The sequence below is a fragment of the Nycticebus coucang genome, chromosome 2, assembly GCF_027406575.1.
Source record: "Nycticebus coucang isolate mNycCou1 chromosome 2, mNycCou1.pri, whole genome shotgun sequence".
In the NCBI taxonomy this organism is placed as follows: Eukaryota; Metazoa; Chordata; class Mammalia; order Primates; family Lorisidae; genus Nycticebus; species Nycticebus coucang.
The window spans coordinates 107,673,200-107,696,322 of NC_069781.1; the positions used below are offsets into that span (position 1 = coordinate 107,673,200).

At 38.4% G+C, this 23,123-nt stretch overlaps 1 protein-coding gene across 6 annotated transcripts in view; it reads left to right on the plus strand.

The window, feature by feature from the left end:
- The window catches only part of FAM120A (family with sequence similarity 120A), a 124,481-nt gene that overhangs the window by 10,148 nt on the left and 91,210 nt on the right, over positions 1 to 23,123 (plus strand). For all 6 annotated transcript variants that reach the window (XM_053578419.1, XM_053578403.1, XM_053578411.1 and 3 more), the window contains exons 2-3: positions 9,541 to 9,787; positions 14,634 to 14,716. In XM_053578419.1, the coding sequence (XP_053434394.1) occupies positions 9,541 to 9,787; positions 14,634 to 14,716 (330 nt within the window). The remainder of the gene's footprint in view (positions 1 to 9,540; positions 9,788 to 14,633; positions 14,717 to 23,123) is intronic.

Consider the following 23,123-nt stretch of genomic DNA (forward strand, 5'->3'; position numbering starts at 1 on the left):
AATCTGAAATTTTTTGAGTGCTAGCATGATATTCAAAGGAAGTACGCATTGGAGCATTTTGGATTTCAGATTTTTGAATTTGGAATAATCAACAAGTAAGTATAATACAAATATTCTAAAAGACATCTGATCCTCAGCGTTTCAGATTGGGGATATTCATCCTATATTATCAAATTCAATAAGTATTGAACCAGACTTAGATAATATCAACAGCCAGTCTGCTAAAGAGATTGCAAAGAAAGAAAGATATTAACCTTTGGTATAGCATGGTAGGTACAACTTGTTGCAACCTGTTGCTAATTATTATTATTATTTTTAATAAAAGAAATGTTTATTCCAATACTATGCAACATGAGGAGAATCACAAGAGTGATTACTGAATGTGTCAGTGATGGTGAGGTACCTTTATACATACATGCTAATTATTGTTGTTGAAAGGGAAAAATAAAACTTCTGTCTTTTGACAAATAGGAAGTTAAATTTTGGAGCCAAGCAGCTTGGCTTTCTGAGAAGATAGGGAGACAGGGTGAAATGCTTCTATATATTATTATTGGTTTTTTAAATTGTGGTAAAATATGCATAACATAAAATCCTAAACTTTATCATCTTAACCATTTAAATGAGATATACTATATGGCATTGAGTATATTCATATTGTTGAGCAGTCATCACCACATCTATCCTCAGAACTTGTTCATTATCCTCAATCGAAACTCTGTGCCCACTAAATGTAACTCCCCATTCTCTCCTCTTCCTATCACTTGGTAACCATCATTCTACCTGCTGTCTCTGAATTTGACTTTAGGTCCCTCTTATAGTGAAATCCTACAGCATTTGCCCTTTTATGTCGGGCTTATTTCATTTAACATATTGTCAAGGTTCATCCATATTGTAACATGTCAGAATTTTCTCCCCTCCTTTTTTTTTGTAGACACAGAGTCTTACTTTGTTTCCCTCAGTAGAATGCCGTGCCCTCATACAGCTCATAGCAACCTCCAACTCCTGGGCTCAGGCCATTCTCTTGCCTCACCCTCCTGAGTAGGTGGGACTACAGGTGCCCACCACAATGCCCGGCTATTTTTTTTCTTTTTTTTTTTTTTTTTGGTTTTTGGCCAGGGCTAGGTTTGAACCCGCCACCTCTGGCATATGGGACCAGCGCCCTACATGCCCGGCTATTTTTTTGTTGCAATTTGGCTGGGGCCCCAGTTTGAACCTGCCACCCTTGGTATATGGGGCCGGCGTCCTACCCACTGAGCCACAGGTGCCGCCCCAGAATTTTCTCCCCTTTTAAGGCTGAATGATATTCCTTCCATTGTATGGACAGACCACATTTTGTTTATCCATTCATCTGTGGATGGATGGATACTTGGATTTTTTCTACCTTTTGGCCATTGTACTACTAAACATGAGTGTGCATTTTTTCTTTCTTTCTTTCTTTCTTTTTTTTGTAGAGACAAGAGTTTCACTTTATCGCCCACGGTAGAGTGCCATGGTGTCACACAGCTCACAGCAACCTCCAACTCCTGGGCTTAGGCAATTCTCTTGCGTCAGCCTCCCAAGTAGCTGGGACTACAGGTGCCCGCCACAGTGCCCAGCTATTTTTTGTTGTTGTTGTTGTTATTGTTGTTGTTGCAGTTTGGCCAGGGCTGAGTTCGAATCTGCCACCTTGGGTATATGGGGCTGGCACCCTGCCCACTGAGCCGCGCCGCCCAGAATGTGCATTTTTCATCTCAGAAGTGGAGTTATATAAGGTGGTAATTCTGGGTTTGATTTTTGAGGATCCAGCATACTGTTTTCTACAGAAGCTGCACTATTTTACATTCCCGCTAGCAGTTCATAAGAGTTCCATTTTCTCTACATATCCTTGATAACACATTTTCTGGGTTTTTTAGTTTGTTTTATAATAGCCATTCTAATGATGCAAAGGATAACATTTTCTCATTGTGGTTTTGATTTATATTTCTTTAATGACTAGTCATGTTGCACATCTGTTCATGTGCCATTCCCTAATTTTAAAAGAAATGTTTTATCTTTTAAGACTACACCCAGGCTCAGCATCTATAGCTAGGTGTCTGTAGCTCAGTGTCTAGGGCGACAGCCACATGTATCGGAGCTGACAGGTTCGAATCCAGCTCAGGCCTGCTAAAAAACAATGACAACTACAACCCCAAATGCCAGGCATTGTGGCAGGCACCTGTAGTCCCAGCTACTTGGGAGGCTGAGGCAAGAGAATCGCTTAAGCCCAAGAGTTGGAGGTTGCTGTGAGCTGTGACGCTATAGCACTCTACCCAGGGCAGCAACCTGCAACTCTGTCTCAAAAAAAAAAAAAAAAAAAAAAGACTATTGCACCCTATTCTTATAGAATAAATGAGATATAGTATATAAAATAAGTTTATTCAGCTGTGATTTCAGGTTTCTTGAAGGGGAGAATTTTCTGTTTCGAGATACTGCTGATGTACAATGCTTGAAATTGCCCTTTAATGTAAATACTGAAAATCTGCCACCAATTGGAGTTGACTTTCAGGGGTCCTCAAACTACGACCCGCGGGCCACATGCGGCGGTGTGATTGTATTTGTTCCTGTTTTGTTTTTTTACTTCAAAATAAGATATGGGCAGTGTGCATAGGAATTTGTTCATAGTTGTTTTGTTTAAACTATACTTTAGCCCTCCAACTGTCTGAGGGACAGAGAACTGTTTAAAAAGTCTGAAGACCCAGAGTATGGAACAGAAGCCTGAGCAAAATTTACCCACCTAAAAAAGCCTGTTTTGTTTTGTTTTTATTTTGAGATAGTTTCACTATGTTGCCCTCGGTAGAGTGCTGTGGCATCACAGCTGATAGTAACCTCAAACTCTTGGGCTTAAGGGATTCTCTTGCCTCAGCCTCTCAAGTAGCTGGGACTACAGGTGACCGCCACAACGCCTGGCTTCTTTTTTTTTGTTGTTGTAGTTGTCTTTGTCGTTTAGCTGGCCCGGGCCGGGTTCGAACCCACCAGCCTCGGTATATGTGGCTGGCGCCGTAACCACTATGCTACAGGCACCAAGCCTTGTTTTGATTTTATTTTTCTTACTTTCTTTGTTTCTTCCTTTCTTTATCTAGCAGAGACAGGGTCCTGCTCTTGCTCAGGCTAGTCTCAAACTCCTAACTCCTGCACTCAAGCAATCTACCCACCTCAGCCTCCAGAGTGCTATGATTGCCTGTTTTGCTTTTCTTTTTCAGAGACAGAGTCTCACTTTATCGCCCTCCGTAGATAAAGGGCGCTTTATCTATGCTATGACGCTCACAGCAACCTCCAACTTCTGGGCTTAGACATTCTCTTGCCTCAGCCTCCCAAGTAGCTGGAACTACAGGCGTCTGCTGCAATGCCCTGCTATTTTGTTGCAATTTGGGGCCCGGTTCCAACCCGCCACTCTTGGTATATGGGGCTGGCAGCCCTACTCGCTAAGCCATGGGTGCCGCCCTTGTTTTTACTTTTTAACAAGAGAATTTAAGTTGATTTTATCCTCTTCCCATCAGGTTGACTTATATCTTCTAAATCAGATGGCTGGCTGGAGGATGTGTCACATTATTCTCCGAGTTGGTGTAAAATTATTCTGAAGAACAACTACATGTGGTATTTTTCTTAGTGTCAGAAAATCTATATGTGAGAACCCATAGCATTTGAGGCCCCTGTATGAAACGTAAAAAGAAATCTTTTTCAATTAGCTTACTTAAAAATAAATAGTAATGGACAGTTGCCAAGTACTTATTATTTATTAATGATTCTGGTCTATTTATATGTAGTATGTTAAGTCATCACAGCTATCCTATGAGGTAAGAGGAGTATTATTTTTACAGATGAAGAGATGAAAGTGCAGAAATGTTAAAGTAGGCAGTGGAGTTCACCCCGTCTTGGGTCCAGAGACAGAAAACCTCACTGTAGAAGTATTTCTTCACTGGAGATTAGGAGTAAGTGACAGTGTTATGTTTTTGTTCTTACAGGGTTGTTGCTATAGGTGCTTTTCAGAATTAATAAATAATAAATACTTGCCAAATAAGTTTGGAATTATTTTAGTTATAATTTCTTCTAAAAATGTTGAATTTTGATATATCTGCCTTTTTTAATGATGAAACTTCAAACTATTAGTAAAAACATTTTTTTTATTTTTATTTTTTTAATTATTGTTATAGCTGTGTACATTAGTGCAGTCAAAGGGTACAATGTGCTGGTTTCATATACAATCTGAAATATTCTCACCGTTCAACATAGCCTTCATGGCATTTTCTTAGTTATTATATGTAGACGTTTGTATTCTGCATTTAGTAAGTTTCGCCTGTACCCATTCTAAAATGCACCGTAGGTGTGGCCCCACCAATTACCCTCCCTCCACCCCAACCTTTCTCCTCCCCAACCTCCCTTCTCCCTTTCCCTCCCTTAGCCCTTTCCCTATATTCTTGTGCTATAGTTGAGTTATAGCCTTCATCTTTTTTTTTAAGAGACAAAGAGTCTCACTTTGTCTCCCTTGGTAGAGAGCTGTGGCGTCACAGCTCACAGTAACCTCCAGCTTTTGGGCTTAGGTGATTCTCTTGCCTCAGCCTCCTGAGTAGCTGAAACTAGAGGCACCCACCACAATGGCCGGCTATTTTTTGTTGCAGTTTGACCTGGTCCAGGTTCCAACCTGCCACTCTCGGTATATGGGGCTGGCGTTACTGAGCCACAGGTGCCGCCAGAGATAAAAACATTTTCTAAGGTATTTGTGGTAAATTTATAGTAGCAGAAAATTACCATCTTAAGCTAACTACAAAATGGTTTCTTGGGACCCAAAATGCTGCTTTCCTGAACACTAGCTACAACTACCATATTTCTTGGGGATGGGGTAAGCAGGGAGAAAGAGGCTGAGAAGTTTAATGATTCCCATGCTGATGTGTCCCAGGCTGGGGCATTGTGTTAGACACTGGCTCCTTCATCACTTGACATGAGCTGAAGAATTCTGCTCAGGGCTAGATACAGAAAGAGTTTTAGAGTTTCCCTTCCTTGATCTTTTGATACTGTGGTAATGGTAGCCCTGGCAAAACTTACTCAAGGCTCAGTGCTTTTAAAATGAGAGATGGTCTCAGCAGTTACTAGCTTGGGAATTTTCAGTGATGAAGCAGCTCATAATTCAAAGGCTGATTTATGTTTGGTGTGTGATTACCTTTGGTGGGTGATTCCCTTTTAAGTAGTTTTTAGGGCTTAATTTTTTAAGTTGTTTTATACTTTGGAGGAGTTCAAAATGAAATCATCTCTATATTATATTTAGTTGTTAAACTCACTTCTGAAATTAACATTAAGAACTAGAAATATGAATTTCATTGTACTGTTATGCCTAGTCTGAGCCAGATGTTAGAAGACCAGGGAAGAGGATCAGATTGAGTGAGTGAGTGAGTCTCTTAGCATAGAGAAGGACCACAAGAAAAGACAGAGCCTAAGTCTGTCAGACACTGAATCTCCAAAGCTTAAGCTGTGTACTTAATTTTTATTTTACTTTGATGCAGCCCACAATCTTTTTCCTTTCCCCAAGCAAACTTTTCATTGTGTCATCTTTTCACCCCTATCATATTCTTGACCATATTTTTACCAGGCTTTACTTCACTCTTGAGGAATTGTTCATTGGGTCTCTTAGTTAGTTCTTAGTTGTTTGACTAAATTCATTTATAAATTTACAGTTAACCAGATTCCATACTGTGAAATCTTTCTTTCTTTCAATTGTCTGGGAAGATTTCCGTTTTCGTATAATAGGCTTTTTGAGACTCTGCTGTTCCGGCTGGGGTTTTCCTTTTTCAGGTTACTGCCTGTTGGCTAATTTGTTCTTCTAATAAAGTGGCTTAAAATAGTCTTTCAGCTGGTATCTTGTGTTTTGTAAAATATTTTTTCTAAATAAACTATTTATTCTCCCCCAAAATAAACTAGCTGGAATAATTTTAATATTATACAAAAGTTGCACAGGTAGTATAGAGAGTTTCCAATATATTTCACTCAGCTTCCAGGGATATTTTCTACTAGGGAGTGATTGAAACTAAGAAATGAGCATTGGTAGGGTACTATTTACTACACTGGGGACTTTATTTGGATTTCATCTATTTTCCCACCAGTGTCCTTTTCTATTTGGGGGCCCTATCCAGGACCCCTCATCTCTTCCGTTTGGTGTGGGGCAGCTCCTCCGCTTTTCTGATCCGACACTTTTGAGGACTACTGATGAGATGTTTTGTCTCCCAATTTGGGTTTTTCTGATGCTTTCTCGGGATTAAATTATAGCTGTGAATTTCAGGAAGGGATAGCCCAGAAGTTTGGGGTCCTTCTTAGCACCCTACATGGCACAGGACATCAACTTGGCTTAGCACTGCGATAAAGGTGCTGATCTTGATTACTTGAGTGGGGGAGCTCTGTGTAGTGTAGGTGTTTGCTCTGTGGTGACAGATATGTAAAAAGAAGTACTGTAGCAGAGATGACCAGAGTGTAGGAATGGCTTGTAATAGTACTTCCTCAGCTTTTTATTGGATTCTATCTTGTACAAAGGGATTTTTAAGACAATTCTAATACCCTGATACAACTCTTTTTGGTTTTTGCTTTTTTCTTTTCAGTCTTTTCCCACAAAGTTTTACATAGCTGTATATGCATGATATTGTATTCTAAAATAATTTTAATATTTTATCATATTCTCCACAATACAGTGTAGTTGCTGTATCTGCCTATCTTTACAATGTTTTTTTTTTTTTTCCCCCTCATGGAAGTCTATTGTGGTCCTTTTTATGCTTGCAGTGTTTTTTATTTGATGAATTGGTTTCTTAGACTCCATTTCCTGGAGTGAGGTTACTGGGTCAAAGAATATGAACGTTTTACAAGCTCTTGAAATATTTTGCCTACTGTTTTACAACTCTAACAACGTCATTTGAAAGCTGCCAGATTAGATCCGATCCCTGCTACTCTGAGACTTCATCATTTTCCACTTTTGTCCTTAATCCCAGGGTCAGCATGCTGGTTGTGCTAGAAACATGCCACACGCATTTCTGAGCCTTTGTATTCCTTGGAGGATTGGGTCAGGGCCATCTCCTTGTGACATGCTTTTTTTCCTACTCTAGGACTACATCCCCTTCTCTCACCCAGGGATTCTTTACTGCCCTGTAGTACTCATTGCTCTGGGTACTACTAACTAACTGGCAGAGAGTTAGCCCTGGGTATCTTTGAACTTTCTTTTATTGGGGTAAGCAGGGTGGGGCTCTAACCTACTCTCAACCTCCATTTTAATTTGGCCCGACCTTGGCTACAAGACACATGAGTCTTAGGGAACTAGCAGTGATCCTGGAACCTTTTCTAGAACTCCTCCTTGGAGGGGTTAGGAGAGAAGGGAATAGTGTTCACTATCTCCTTTCATTTTAAGTCTCTTTTAATAGAGTATACAGATTAACTATTAAGGAGATGTTTGAAAAATAGCCAGTAATTTCTAGATTTAAAAATACTTTAAAACATCACTGTAGGGCAGCGCCTGTGGCTCAAAGGAGTAGGACGCCGACCCCATATACCGGAGGTGGCGGGTTCAAACCTGACCCTGGCCAAAAACTGCAAAAAAAAAAAAAAAAAAAAAAAATCACTGCAAACGTAAAGTTCTATATAATAAAGTGATTTGAAGTAAAGAATTTGGACTTAAAGATTACCATTTCTAGAAGTTAGAGGATGAAGCCAGCCATTTTTTAATATTTTTTTTAATTACTCTGTTTTAACCTGGTGTACAATGTTTCTAGATGTAGGGATACAGCAGCATTCTCTTACTATGAAATAGAACATTATTTGACTAATTAGATGCTGTTCTATGTTTTTCATATAAAATAAAATATTTTTTTTTTTTTTTTTTTTAGAGACAGAGTCTCATTTTATCGCCTTCAGTAGAGTGCTGTGACATCACAGCTCACAGCAACCTCCAGCTCTTGGGCTTAGGTGATTTTCTTGCTTCAGCCTCCCGAGTAGCTGGGACTACAGGCGCTCACCACAACACCTGGCTATTTTTTGTTGCAGTTTGGCTAGGGCCGGGTTTGAACCCACCACCCTCAGTATATGGGACTGGCGCCCTACTTACTGAGCCATAGGCACTGCCCAAAATAAAAAATTTAATGAAATATTTGCTGAGAGAATCCAGAAAGTTATTTTTCCTTTAAATATGCATCTTTAAAAGGTTTGCTTTGCTTCTCAGTAAGATTTCAGTATAGCTAACTTTCCAACAAAATTTTCTTAACCACTTTTGTTAGGAAAGCCGGAAAGTTAGAAATGAAGTTAATTCTATAGTGATGTCCAGGAGAATTCTCTGAGCAGAAGGATTGGAATGTTGTATATTTCTGCTGTACAATTAATGTGTTAGCTGCTGGTCACATGTGACTGCTATATGTTTGAACTTAATTTTGAATTTAATTTCATTTAAATTTTCATTCAGCATAGCCACACATTGGACAGTAGTTTTAGGTATTTAAGGTTATAAGAATATCTTTTTCTCCTCTAAGGCTCTATGGAAAGTTAATTTTCCATTATTCACTGAATTACCTGATTTAGCTTAAAGTTTGAATTACTAAATGACCTTATCAATTGTAGAAACAAAAACCTGCTAGAATTTTAGTTGAATGAATGGAGATGGGAAACAGGAGGAGTTTTGGTCTTGGACTTTAAATCACTTAGAAGAACATTTCTTTTTTTTTTTTTTTTTCCCTAGGTCTTACTGGTATATTTTTAGGACTAGAGAGAGTCCAGAGGACTTTTCACTTCTCAAAGCTGTTGCTTCTCTGCCTTCTCCTTCATGGGTCATAGAAATCTAAGGTGGTATTGATATTTCATAGTGGGGATTCAGTAGAAGTAAAGAAGCTTTAGTTTATGTTTTTCATCAATTTAGACCTAGTCCAAATGGGGTAGTCCTGACATTGTGAGACACAGAAGAAGCACATGGCAGCTGTTTTTTGGGTGAGTGCACACATTCATATATTGTCCCATGTACTGAATGCCTTAGGAGGGTAAGAACTAGTAGGCAGGGTAGGTGAGGGATCATGCTTGGCTTTTATAGTTTTTTTAAAAGTCCTGATTATTTCACCTTTTGACACATTTGATACACTTTGAAGAAACTGTTTTGGTTTCATTGAAGACAGGTGTCTTCTCTCTTTCTCCTTCCCTTTATTTCCTCCTTTATTTATTCCTCTTCTCTTTGTTTTCCTCTTCTGCCCCCTACTTTCAAAATACTGCCACAGGGAGCAGCCAACTTTGTGTGTTTTCAAGCAGGGTGAGCTTTAAATTTGACAAGAATTGAAGATTGACTTGCAGTCTTGATAGGAGTGTAAGTTACTGACAGGAGATGATTTTAATTTGATTTCTCACAGATACTTATCAGAGCAGTATACTGCACACTTTATTATGGCACTTTTTGACTGTTTGGCTTTCTTGGATAGTTTTTTGTAAACATAATTTTTTGACTTCTGTACAAACGTGTGCTTACTGAGCATGATGCTCCAGTGTTCCTACATCTGATGTGGTTTTCTTCTCATTTACTAGGTTGCACAGAGCATTGAGGATCACCATCAAGAAGTGATTGGTTTCTGCAGAGAGAATGGTTTCCATGGCTTGGTTGCATATGACTCTGATTATGCACTGTGCAACATCCCCTACTATTTCAGTGCCCATGCCCTAAAACTGAGCCGGAATGGGAAAAGTCTCACAACAAGCCAATATCTGATGCATGAAGTTGCCAAGCAACTGGACCTGAATCCAAATCGTTTTCCTATTTTTGCTGCTCTGTTAGGTAGGTAGAGCACTATGAAAACTTTTATTTTATAAGGGAATTAGCATAATGAGTGTATTGATCTTTTAAATATTTCAGCACTTGAATGTTTTGTATGCATATCTTAAATTTAAAAGAACCAGGGAATGGGCTCTTTGCATTTCTTACTTTGTATTATTTTTTTGGGATAGCTGATAATGAGGTAGTTTCTGTCTTAAGTGTTGGTTTATGTATTGTTTTGTCCAGATTGAAAAACTTATTTTGTGAATGAACTCAAAGTTTTAGAAAAATAACATTTCTTTTTTTTTAAAAAAATTTTTAATTTTTTTTATTAAATCATAGCTGTGTACATTAATGCAATCATGGGGTACAATGTGCTGGTTTTATATTCAATTTGAAATGTTTTCATCAAACTGAAAAATAACATTTCTAAGTCATAGATCTTAACCTATGCTAACTATGAAATTAGGCATTTAAACCTTTGGCATAAAGTACGTTTCTAGTAAGAGAAAATATGGTATGGAGTTAGTTAACACTTTAATGTTTTTGCCTCTTTTTTTTTAAGGCATTCACTACTTCAAAAGAAAAACAAAAATAAACTATCTTATCTTGTTTCTAGAACCTACAAGTCCATAAATGTCTTTGGACTTCTCTTGGAGGAATTTCTTATGCTGAATATTCAGAAAGGGCAAAAAATCTTGTTTTAACAAAGCTTTTACATAGTAATTTTTTTTTTTTAACTAAAATAAAATTTTCTGGTTTGGCACCTGTAGTACAGTGGTTATAGCACCAGCCACATACACTGAGGCTGGTGGGTTTGAACCCAGCCAGGGTCAGCTGAACAACAATGACAACTGCAACAACAACAAAAAAATAGCCTGGTGTTGTGGTGGGTGCCTGTAGTCATAGCTGCTTGGGAGGCTGAGACAAGAGAATCACTTAAGTCCAAGGCTTTGAGGTTGCTGTGAACTGTGACACCACGGCACTCCACCCAGGGTGACATAGTGAGACTCTGTCTCAAAAAAAACCCCAAAATTTTCTAAGAGGTTATAGTATTATTTTGTCATTTAAATTTGCATTGTATAGTTATTTTCTTTCTTTTCTCTTTTGTTAACTACACTTTCTTATGCTTTCAATGTGAGTATCTCAAGCTATTTTAATATCCAGCTCTAATTTGATGAGAGTTTGTCAGATTTGTATCCAAATATAAGTAAATATGTTTTGCAGTGAAGCGTTCCTTTTTCAGTGAAGGGCTGGTTTGGACACACTGGGACCTTTTTGGAAGCTGTGTGGTGAAACTGTGGTCTCTAGCACTCACAGTTTGCTTGTTCAGAGTTTGTATTTTGTAGAGGTTAGCAGTGCAATCCAGTCTTTTGGAAGAGTAACTAGGTTGTGGGTCTTTTTTAGAAATTCTTAGTTATTGGAAGGGTTTTATAAACATTCCAAAGTAGTTTTACACAAGTAGAAATTATAGTGAGGGAGTCACAATTTTTTACATAGTATGTTGTGATAGCATTTTGAGTTTTATTGTATAGCAAGGACTCAACAAAATTCTCATTTTACCAATTGGCTTATTCAAACGGAAGAAAAACCAGAGTATTCATTTTACAAATTGACTTTATTTGGATCTAATCTGAAATTTAGTAATACGATTTATTAGGGGAACTCTTAGGACTTTTGGAACTTGGAAGATTAAAACTTATCTTCTAATATATTTTCAAATATTATAAAAGGATATTTCCTCTGATGTTAAAAGTGAGGGTGGCACATTATTTGGAAAGTTCTGTATTTGCTTAAATGTTAAATGCAGAAGGACTTGGCGTATTGGCATATTAATTGACTTTCATTATTATTATTTTTTTGCAGTTTTTTTGGCCAGGGCTGGGTTTGAACCCACCACCTCCAGCATATGGGGCCAGCGCCCTATCCCTTTGAGCCACAGGTGCCGCCCTATTAATTGACTTTCAATGCATGTGAAAATCATATGCTCTCAGAATATACAGGCTTTAGTTTGTTTGAAATCTGGAAGAATATTTAAGAAGCATCAAATACATTTCTTGGGAGATAATGCAACTCATACTTCTAGCTAGTTTGTGAAATTTTGAAATAAGCGAAAACAAAAACAAAATCATTACTAATATTTTGTCAGTTCGGTTTTTTTCTTTTTTTTTTTTTTTAAATGAGAGTCTCACTTAGCCGCCTTTGGTAGAGTACTGTGGCATCATAGCTCATAGCAATCTCAGACTTTTGGGCTCAGTTGATCCTCTTGCCTCTCAGCTGAGCGCCTGCCATAGTGCTCAGCTAATGTTTTTTTGAGATGGGGGTCTTGCTTTTGCTCAGGTTGGTCTCTTAACTCCTGAGCTCAGGCAATCCACCTGCCTTGGCCTCCCATAGTGCTAGGATTATAGGTGTGAGCCACCTCTCCTGGCCTGCCGGTTCGGTTTATGGCTTAGAATCCTCTTCAAAAAGTTTAAGGAAGTTATAGGTAAGCTCCTAACACGGTGACCTTTCTTACTTTGGATTTTACAAAAATTTTCATGTTCTTAAATGAGAAAGCTAAATTTTCTTTCCCCTACTATAATAGAAAGTGTAGCTAAATAAATAACTTTGTTGGATTACTAAATTTCAAGGTTGGGTGGAATATTCATTTAAGTGGTTGACCCAAGTTTTTATAGAGACTGTTACTGATGTTGGAGTTGGCTTAATAGCTTTTTAAACTGGAGCTTCAAGGCTGGGTGCGATGGCTTACACCTATAACCCTAACACTCAGGGAAGGCAAGGCAGGAGGATTGCTTGAGGTCAAGGAGTTCAGACCAAACAAAAGCATGTCCCCCATTTCTACTAAAAACTGAAAAGAAGGTGGCGCCTGTGGCTCAGTAGGTAAGGCGCCGGCCCCATATACCGAGGGTGGCGGGTTCAAACCTGGCCCCAGCTGAACTGCAACCAAAAAATAGCTGGGCGTTGTGGCGGGCGCCTGTAGTCCCAGCTACTCGGGAGGCTGAGGCAAGAGAATCGCTTAAGCCCAGGAGTTGGAGGTTGTTGTGAGCTGTGTGATGCCATGGCACTCTACTGAGGGTGATAAAGTGAGACTCTGTCTCCACCAAAAAAAAAAAAGAAAGCAAAACTGAAAAGAAATTATCCAGGTGCATTGGCGCATATCTAAAAAAACTGTTTAGGAGTTCAGCCTAAACAAAAGCATGTCCCCCATTTCTACTAAAAACTGAAAAGAAATTATCCAGGTGCATTGGTGCATATCTACTCAGGAGGCTGCTCATGTAGGAGGATGGCTTGATTGAGCCCAGGAGTTTGCTATTTCAGTGAGCTATTATGATGCACTGCATCACTCTATCTGGGGCAACAGAGTGAGATTCTGTCTCAAAAAAAAAAAAAAAGAAAGAAAGAAAAAGCTGCAAGAAAAGTCTCAGACACTTCATATCTCACAGTAAAATTCTACGCAGTCCATTAACAGGAAAACAAACCATATTTTAAACCTAGGCAATTAATGGCTTAGGTTTGCTCATCTGGATATCATGGTAGATGAGAAGTATTTTGAATTTTTTTGAAATTTTGGAATACTTGCATATATGTAATGAGATAGCTTGAGGATGACACCCAATCCTAAATAAGAAATTTATTTATGTTTCACATTATCCACCTTATACACATTGCCTGAAGGTAATTTTATAAAATACTTCTAACAACTTTGTACATGAAACAGAGTTTTGACTGTGATTCATCACATGAACCCAGGTGTGGAATTTTCCATTGTGTCATCATGTTGGTGCTCTGAAAGTTTCAGATTTTCAGCATTTTGAATTTTGGATTACAAATCCTCAATACTATACAGGCAGTCTCCAAGTTGCAAACCATATGACTTATGTACAGCTTGCACTTATGAATGGAAGCTATTACAGGTAATAGGTAAAAGTACCTGTTCCAACTTACGTACAAGTTCAACTTAAGAACAAACCCACGGAATCTATCTCATTCTTAATCTGGGGACTGCCTATATTACGACATAGCAGTGTTGCAGATGCTCTCACCTTCCTTTGCTTTCTTTCAGGAGCTAATTCAAGAATCTGCTATCTTAATGTGGGGGTGATTAAATAATGTTATGAAAATCACAATTACTTGGGAAATTATTGCTTTTAAATTATATTGAGATAACTAACATATAAAAGATTAGTATATCAGGTGTAAAAGCACTGTCCTCAAAGTGGAGTATTCCCCTCAAAACGTAATTTGTTAACTGCACACAGTTTTATTTGTAGACTGCAACAATCACTGGTGATAGGATGGACAGCTTAATGGCACTCATGAGTATTATTGCAGAGGGTGGCTTTGTCATATATGTTTGTGGGCAGTAATGGAAATTATGGGAGGGGGTGTAGATTCATGTTACAGTCAACAGTCATTGTCATTTAATCTTGCTAAGAAAGATTTTATGATTGTTCTGATTCCACATTTGGCTGCTGAACCTAGTTCACATAATTTTGAACCACAGCTTTTCACAGACAAATGAAAACTTGAGTCTAGTTGGTATTTAACATCCTGTCATCATCAAACTAAACTTGCAAACTGGTATTTATTTTTAATACAGTGCTGGGAAGTTGCTTACATTTTATTCAGTCTTAGTTTGGATGCTGGTTGGAACTATATTGGTTCTTAAGGAAGATGCAAAGAGTCTGCCTGTTTGTTGCTTTATGTTAAAAGGTGAAGAAATATTCTCAATTTCAGTTTGGAAGTTTTACGTAGTATATCAACAAACAGGTGTAATCTACTATAGATGACAAGATATAGAGATTTTATAAGTTTCCCTGTGTCACTTATGATGATTGCTTTTATGTTATTTGTGTTTATGTTCTAGGAAATCACATTCTACCTGATGAAGATCTGGCTTCCTTTCATTGGAGTTTACTTGGTCCAGAACATCCACTAGCCTCACTAAAGGTACAAACTCTGCTTTATCTCCACCATTTGTAATAATCAACTGTTGATTTTTTTGTTACTTTAATAATATAAATTAGATCTTTATTGTACCATATGCTACTAAGTTAGTGGTGTATATTTTCCCCTAATTTCAGGATCTGCACTGTCTTAAAAAATAACCAACCATTCTTCCTTCTCCGTATTTTAGGTAAATTTATAATGTCCTTGAAAAGTCCCTTTGAGGAATTCTTCATGCCATGTACGCAGATAGGAAATATTAATTTTCCTAAAAATAATATTTTAATAGGTAATATAGTAATTGTCACTTTGATCAAAATATTTTGGCAGAGTTGATAGTAAGTTTCTTAGTAATTTTCTACAATTATAAAATTGTCTAAGTCAGGCTTTAATACTTTTTGGATACTGGGGGAGATCAAATTCATTATAGAATTGGTCTATTTGTATTGTTTTATTAGCACGTGATGTGTTTTCTTAGCTTTCTCCCTTTGGATTCCCTTGCTGTTGTGATAGGACTGAACATTAAGGAGGAGACACTTAACTTTGACTTTCTATGGTGGGAAAGCTTCCGTGTTTGGTGTGAGCATAGTTGTAATGAATGAGTGAGGTTGGTATGAGTCAGTCCCAGTCGGAGACTTCAGCTTGCACTTGTTAGTAGTGACTCTTATAGTTGCAATTATCTTTTGTCTCTTGGGGAATTGGGAAGACAGGGACTTAAACTTTTTATCTGCTTTCTGCCCTGGGACTAGCTTCCTTCCAGAATGGGTTCTGAAGGCATGCTTTCCTGTGAAATTTGTGTTATGTCGTAATTACTCTCCCTCCATAAATGGTTTTAACTGGTGGTTAGTTTCAATTTGGAGTTTATCTTCTTACATTTTAATTTATACTTTTCTTTGGTGATACTTGAATAGAATTCAAGTAGAATTCTTTTTCTGCTTTTTTTTTTTTTTCATTTTATCTCTTGCTGTTTAAAATCCCTTTTATTTTGTATCTCTCACTGGTATGCTATAAAATGTTAATTTTCACTCTGACAGTTCTTAGCCCTGGCTGTTTTTAACTTCTGTCCAAAAATTAGTTTTTCTCCTCCTTTAGAAATTACTTGTTTGGGCGTAGAGTCCTTCCTTACGTGTTTTCACAGATGAAGTGATGTGATCTGTAAATGAGACTTCAAGCTCCTGGTGGTGCCGTGACTGAAATGCAGTTTGGGGAGTGCAGTCTGTAATGAGCTGGTCTTCAAAATACTGCACCTGTGCTTGTTAGACCTGTTAAATGTTGTGTTTGTTTTAAATGCTAGACACAAATGAAGGCTTGTTTCTTAGAAGACTTATTTTGCTTTGAAGAGCAATATGGAGAAACTTTCAGGGTCTCAGGCCATATGTATATGTCTTAAGTTGAGCTAGACTTGCTGGGTATGTCATTGGGTTAGAAAAGAATTACTGGAAAACTAGCTCAATCCTGGAACATATTCTTCTTAGTAAAGTATCTCAAGAATGGAGGAAAAAGTATCCAATACTCAGCCCTACTACTATTTATGGCTTTCATATGAAAGCTATAACCCAGTTATAACCTAAGAATTTGGGGAAGAGGGAGAGGGAGGGGAAGGAGAGAGAAGGATGGGCGGAGGGAGGGTGATTTGTGGGATTACACCTATGGTGCATCAAAGGGTACATGTGAAACTTAGTAAATGTAGAATATAAATGTCTTAACACAATAACTAAGAAAATGCCAGGAAGGCTGTATTAACCAGTGTGATGAAAATATGTCAAATGGTCTATAAAACCAGTGTATGGTGCCCCATAATCGCATTAATGTACACAGCTATAATTTAATAATAATAAAAAAAAAGAAAACCAGCTCAATCTATTGATAGATCAGTATATTACATGTGTGTTTTTCCTAACTTTTTGTTAAGAAAAATTTTGAGTACATAAAATTTTGGAAGAATAGAAAACTGTTTATATGTCCACCATCTTGGTTCAACAGTTGTTAGCATTTTGCCATAAAATATATGTCTGTGTTTTTGTTTTTTTGTTTTTGACACAAAGTGTTTGGAGATAAAGAACACATACAACATTCCATCTATGAAAACTTCAACTTCATCACCACCTAAAAATAAGGACTTTATCTTACTTAACTGTATTACTTATAACACATTAACTTAATAAGAATTCCATAATATCATTTAATAAAAGGGGTATATTCATATTTTACCAGTTATCTTCTAAATGTCATTTATAGTGGTTTTTTTAAATTGGATCCAGTCATGTTTTATTTATTGCTACCCATTTATATTTTGAAATTAGCTGAATATGGCATAAAATAGAGAAGCAGTCTACAGTTAGTTTTCCAATGATGTGAGAAGTTGCAGAATTTTAAAGTCACATTCTGAAATGCATACACACCTGGATTTAAATGAGTTCAGAAATTGTATTGGGTCACTTTTATGTTGTGCCCCTTCACGCACATTTTGTGTAGGCAGCACCATTTCATTCATAATTTAGATGGGGAGAAATTGAGCATTACTGATATGCAGGATTACATTTATTTTGTCTTCCTTTTTTTCCACTTATAAAACTAATTACATCTTTTGAAAATTTGGAGAGTTGTTGAATATCTCCATAATACTCTGAGAATTTTATTTTCTCAAATATTCGTGTTTTTGTATTGGGTTGAAATGTTGACAGGGTTAAGGTTATCGTATTGCATGTTAAGAGGTACTTTGAATTGATTAGATAATAAATTTATCGAATACCAGCTCTCTGAACAAAATAAATTAGACTTAGGCAAAATATTACAAATGTAATATGATAAAAAGAATGGGCTAATAAGAAGGCTTAATATTGCAAAACCAGATATCCTTGACAGCTGTTTATCCATGATGCTGTGTTTAAAAAGGAAAAGGAATAAACACAAGAAAGCTTCATTGTTTAATCCATCTGATGAAAATTACAAAATACTATGTATAGAAAGTCCATTAGCAGTCTTTTCTTTTTTTTTGAGACAGAGTCTCACTGTGTCGCCCTGGGTAGAATGCCGTAGTGTCACAGCTCACAGCAACCTCAAACTCTTGGGCTTAAGTGATTCTCTTGGCTCAGCCTCCCAAGTAGCTGGGACTACAGGCGCCTGCCACAACGCCTGGCTATTTTTTGGTTGTGGTTGTCATTGTTGTTTGGCAGGCCAGGGGCTGGATTCAAATCCATCAGCTCTGGTGTATGTGGCTGGTGTCCTAGGTGCTGAGCTACAGGCACCGAGCCTTTTTTTTGGTGGGACAGCGTCTTTCTCTGATCCTGGACTAGAGTGCAGTGGCATCATTATAGCTCACTGCAACCTCAATCTCCTGGGCTCAAGCGATCCTCCTGCCTCAGCCTCCACAGTAACTGAAATTACAGGCATATACCACCATGCCCAGCTAATTTTTTTATTTTTTGTAGAGATAAGGTCTTGCCTTTGCTCAGGCTGGTTATGAACAGTAGTCCATAATTTATGTGATTCAGAATCCTCAGTGTGTAGCAACACTGGGAAGTTTTATTTTTTATTTGTTTGATTTGTATATACTTAGCATTCCTAAACTCATCTTTATCATATCCATTCACTGTGATTTTTGTTTTTTTTTTTTTTTTTGAGACAGAGTCTCACTGTGTTGCCCTTGGTAGAGTGCTGTGATATCACAGCTCACAGCAATCTCCAACTCTTAGGCTTAAGCGATTCTCTTGCCTCAGCCTCCCAAGTATCTGGGACTACAGACACCCACTACAATGCCCAGCTATTTTTCTGTTGCAGTTGTCATTGTTGCTTAATTGGGCTGGGCTGGGTTTGAACCCGCCAGCCTTGGTGTATGTGGTTGGCGCTGTAACCAATGATGGTGAGCCATTCACTGTGAATTTTTGACTCTGAGCTGTCATCCAGCCAAGTGTATCAGTTAGAAACCATGAAGTCATCCCTCACTGTCCACAGCTTTGGTTATACTGATAGAATAGCATATTTGCTTTAGGGCTGGGAAGCTCAGAGGGGAACAGTGAGATGATTGAATCATTAGATAATATCTACAAAGAGAGAAGCTAGGAAAGGAACCAAATTGTTTTGTACTGCCTTATTAATCAGTAGATCATGCTTATTTACTAGTCTGTGAATGTAATGTTAGACATACCAATATTTAGAACCTAACTCGTGAAAAAGAAATAGAAAGTAAGGTTCTCATCAAGTTTTAAGATTTTTCATACGTCAGTGTCAACATTAAGAGCTGCTAGTTAGGTAGGCATCAGATTTCTTAGATTTAGAAGTAAAGAGTATTTCATTTGTGTTCAGGACAATGGGAAGCTATTTCATGTAACACGTAAATCTCTAGGATAGGGTGAGGTGAGGCAGGTAGCTTATAAGATGCAGTTAACTGTATAATGATAAAAGGAAATAGAATTATGTGCTCCTCCAGGAACCTGAGTGTTGAAGTCCCATGCTGCAGTTTGGGAGGCCCAGAGAGGCCAGGGTGGAGTACAGCCTCGGTGTCTACTCAGGCCCTGACGCTGCAGATCAGGGAGCTTGGCAGCATTTGAGACTAGAGTGGGCTGATACAAGCCTCTCTACCTTCCTTTGCTTTAGGTAAGTTATTCTGTTTCATAGGTCATAGAAACTTACGGAAATATTTCGCTTATCTGCAGTAGTTGAAATATACTCCTGAAATATCTTCCAAATATGAATGAAACTATTATTCGAAGTTTTACTGATAGAACTGTTTCTAAAAAGGGTCATATTACTTAATAAGCAAAATAAATTGAACATCCTTTCAATGTGTTTTTGGATTCAGTGTTAAAATTATGAAGATACGTTATTATATTTACAATAATGAAAAATGGGTGGGATGCCTGTTGGCCTTCTGAAGAGGACTCCATCCCTCAACCTATTTTGTACCTGGCTGTTGCGCTCCATTAGTTGTTTCCTGTGTGAAGAGCCTTCTTTAAGGGAAATAGAAGGCCTCAGTCAGCATGGTACTCAAGAGGGCTGAACAAGCAGAGCCTGGACTTCAGGCCCCAGGCCTGACTTTTGCTTGTAGGCCCTTTGGGTAGTAACCTGTCCTCTTTTATGCCTGAGGAGCCATTGGCCACTCTGCCTGGTCATAAGGATTAGTGAGCTGCTGGACTCACAGTGTAGCTAAGGTGTCATGCCCTCAGCAGAGGGGCCATGAGACTGTGGTGGTCCTGGCCCTAGACAAGCACTAAAAGAGCACTTTTTTTTTTTTTTGAGACAGAGTCTCACTTTGTCACCCTTGATAGAGTGCCATGGCGTCAAAACTCATAGCAACCTCCAAGTCCTGGACTTAGGCGATTCTCTTGCCTCAGCCTCCCAAGTAGCTGGGACTACAGGCACCCGCCACAATGCCCAGCTATTTTTTGTTGCAGTTTGGCTGGGGCGTATATTGGGTATATGAGGCCAGTGCCCTACTCATTGACCCACAGGCACCACCCTAAATGAGTATTTTTTTTTTTTTTTTTTTTTAGAGACAGAGTCTTACTTTGTCGCCCTCAGGAGAGTGCCATGGCGTCACAGCTCACAGCAACCTCAAACTCTTGGGCTTAAGCAATTCTTTTGCCTCAGCCTCCCAAGTAGCGGGGACTACAGGCACCCGCCACAATGCCCAGCTATTTTTTTGTTGCAGTTATCTTTGTTGTTAGCTGGCTTGGGTTGGGTTCAAACCCAACAGCCTGGATGTATGTGGCTGGCGCCATAACCACTGTGCTACAGGCACCAAGCCTAAATGAGTACTTTTTAAAAATGTGCTTCTTGGGTTTTAAAAATTGCTTTACAATTTGTTGTCCTAATCAATTGTGGGAATTTCTTTTATTTTGATGGGCATTTTGTTTAAATTAAAAATATATATATTTCATAGATGTTTGTTGTCTTTAATTTTTTTAAAAATGTGATTTCCTGTTGCCTCTGGTTTTCTTGAATCTTGGGTTTCTAGACTGTCTTATAAAAGTCTTCTTAACCTGGGTGTTGTACATTCTACTGATCTCATATTTAGATATGATAACTTATATAATTTAAGTTGGATTGCTAGTTATAGGTCATTGTATTCATTTTACTGGTTTTTGTGTTCCTAGAATTCATACTCAGTTTCATATACAGTAGACCCTCTGTAAGTTGACCATCCAGAGTTGCTCTCAATATTTTAATTATGGGATGGTGACAAACTGGTCAATAGATAGAGGTCGTCAACATAAGGAACTAGGCCTACTGTACATGTGATGTGTGTCCAGTCTATGAAAATAAGGCCAATTTAAGGAGGTGGTCAGTGTAGGGAGGTGCTCAACTGTGGAGGTTCTACTGTATTTTGTGTTTCCATCCCTGTTGGTGGTTTGTGGCTCTTAAGTATTTTTAGCCACTGAGCCCTTTGAGCCCCTTCCATCCTCCTTGCCTGGGATACCCTAGCTTACAGATTTTATTTGGACTTTCTCTTTCCCCATACTTCACTACCAGCAGTTCTGCTTTCTAGTTAGGCTAAGTCTCTGTTTATTCTTTCTACACCACTACTCCCAGTCTTTTTATAAAACCCCTCCTTCTGTGTGGTTTCACTTCCTCCAGAGGTGCTTATTCTCCTGGCCGTGTCTGTTGGTCGTCCTAGCCCAGGCCATGTCCTTGTCCACAGAACTCCCTTGTCTCTGTGTGACCCTGTCATACTACTTCCTCCAAAGCACTTTTGCTTTCTTTGGCATCTTCTTAAGAGTTCCCTTGAACTCTTGGTCCTGGCATTTCTTCCTTTTTAATTTAAATATCTTTGAGCATTTATAATCTTTTTTTTTTTTTTGTAGAGACAGAGTCTTACTTTATGGCCCTCGGTAGAGTGCCGTGGCCTCAGACAGCTCACAGCAACCTCCAACTCCTGGGCTTAAGCGATTCTCTTGCCTCAGCCTCCCGAGTAGCTGGGACTACAGGCGCCCGCCACAACGCCCGGCTATGAGCATTTATAATCTTACCATTCTGATTCATGTGCTTCCTTTACTGGCATTATCTTTCCCTGGGGCAGTTCTATACTATACAGAGGGCAGTCTGTCAGGCCATTATCACAAAAACTTTGTTTTAAATTTGCCTCAAATTTTACCCAAGAATATCTTTAACTTTATTATATTTTTTATGTTTTATTGTCTTCAGCCAAAAGTCATTGAGTAATCCTTCTAAAAAGTATCCTTTTTAGAAGGACAGGGTATGGCATGTGGGTCTGATTCTGAGAGAGTAGCAAGGAGGGTGGACATCAGGGTCTCCAAGAGTGGAGAGTAGACCATGGGGCCATCATCTGGCCTTCTCATCCTGGGGACTGTCACTTTCAGGGTTGGAATGCACAGCACAGCACCCCACAGAAGGCCAGTCTAGTTCACAGACCTTTGAGACAAGACAGACTTGACTAATCCTTCTCTCTTAGGCTTCCCAGATGGACAACTTAGTGATTGCTGCCCCGAACTGAGCCAGCCTGTGTCCTGGTAACTGCTCTTTCTGGTGCCTATGTGACTGTGGTTAGAAGAGTTCATGGATTTCATGCAGTACCTGGGGTAACTTGTTAGAGAAAAGATGCATCATCTTGGGCTCTGTGAGGTTTTATCGTGTTTTAAATACATTATATAACCTTATTAGAGCTATAAGTTGGCAATCAGATGGCATTATCTTCCTGAAATCCTTTTTTAAAATTAAGTTGGGTATAAATTATAAATAAATAGAAGGAGGGACTTCTCTTATTTTTGAGTTTCATCTTTTTTATCATAGCAGGAACCTTCCAAAGAAGAAATTCCTAATATCTAGTGTTAATTGAAGTTAATTTTATATTTTCTTCCCAGTATGTCATTGTATAGTTTAGTTAAAGCTAAGAAAAACTTTCTAACGCCTGAGTGCCTCTTGGGCTCTAGAAAAAACATTCTTGTTTTTTTTTGGGACAGAGTCTCAAGCTGTCACCCCTGGGTAGAGTGCTGTGGCATCACAGCTCACAGCAAACTCCAACTCTTGGGCTTAAGCGATTCTCTTGCCTCAGTCTCACAAGTATCTGGGACTACAGGTGCCCACCACAACACCCAGCTATTTTTTGGTTGTAGTTGTCATTGTTGTTTGCCAGGTCTGGGCTGGATTCGAACCTGCCAGCTCTGGGTTATGTGGCTGGTGCCTTAGCTACTTGAGCTACAGGCACCGAGCCTCTTTTATTTTTCTATATACCCTGAATATGGGGAAAAATAGGAACAGGTAAGATAAGTAGTTTGACTACATCTGTTGGTCTTTGTAGTATCTTTGTAGTTTTCATATTTCTTTTCCATTTTTACTGTTTTAACTAGAAGCCTATGTTATCTTTTTAAATCTCTTTTTTTCTTATAGAGATAGTAGGAAAAAATTCAGTCAGTATAGAAATATATAACATGGGAATGAAAGAGGCTTATAA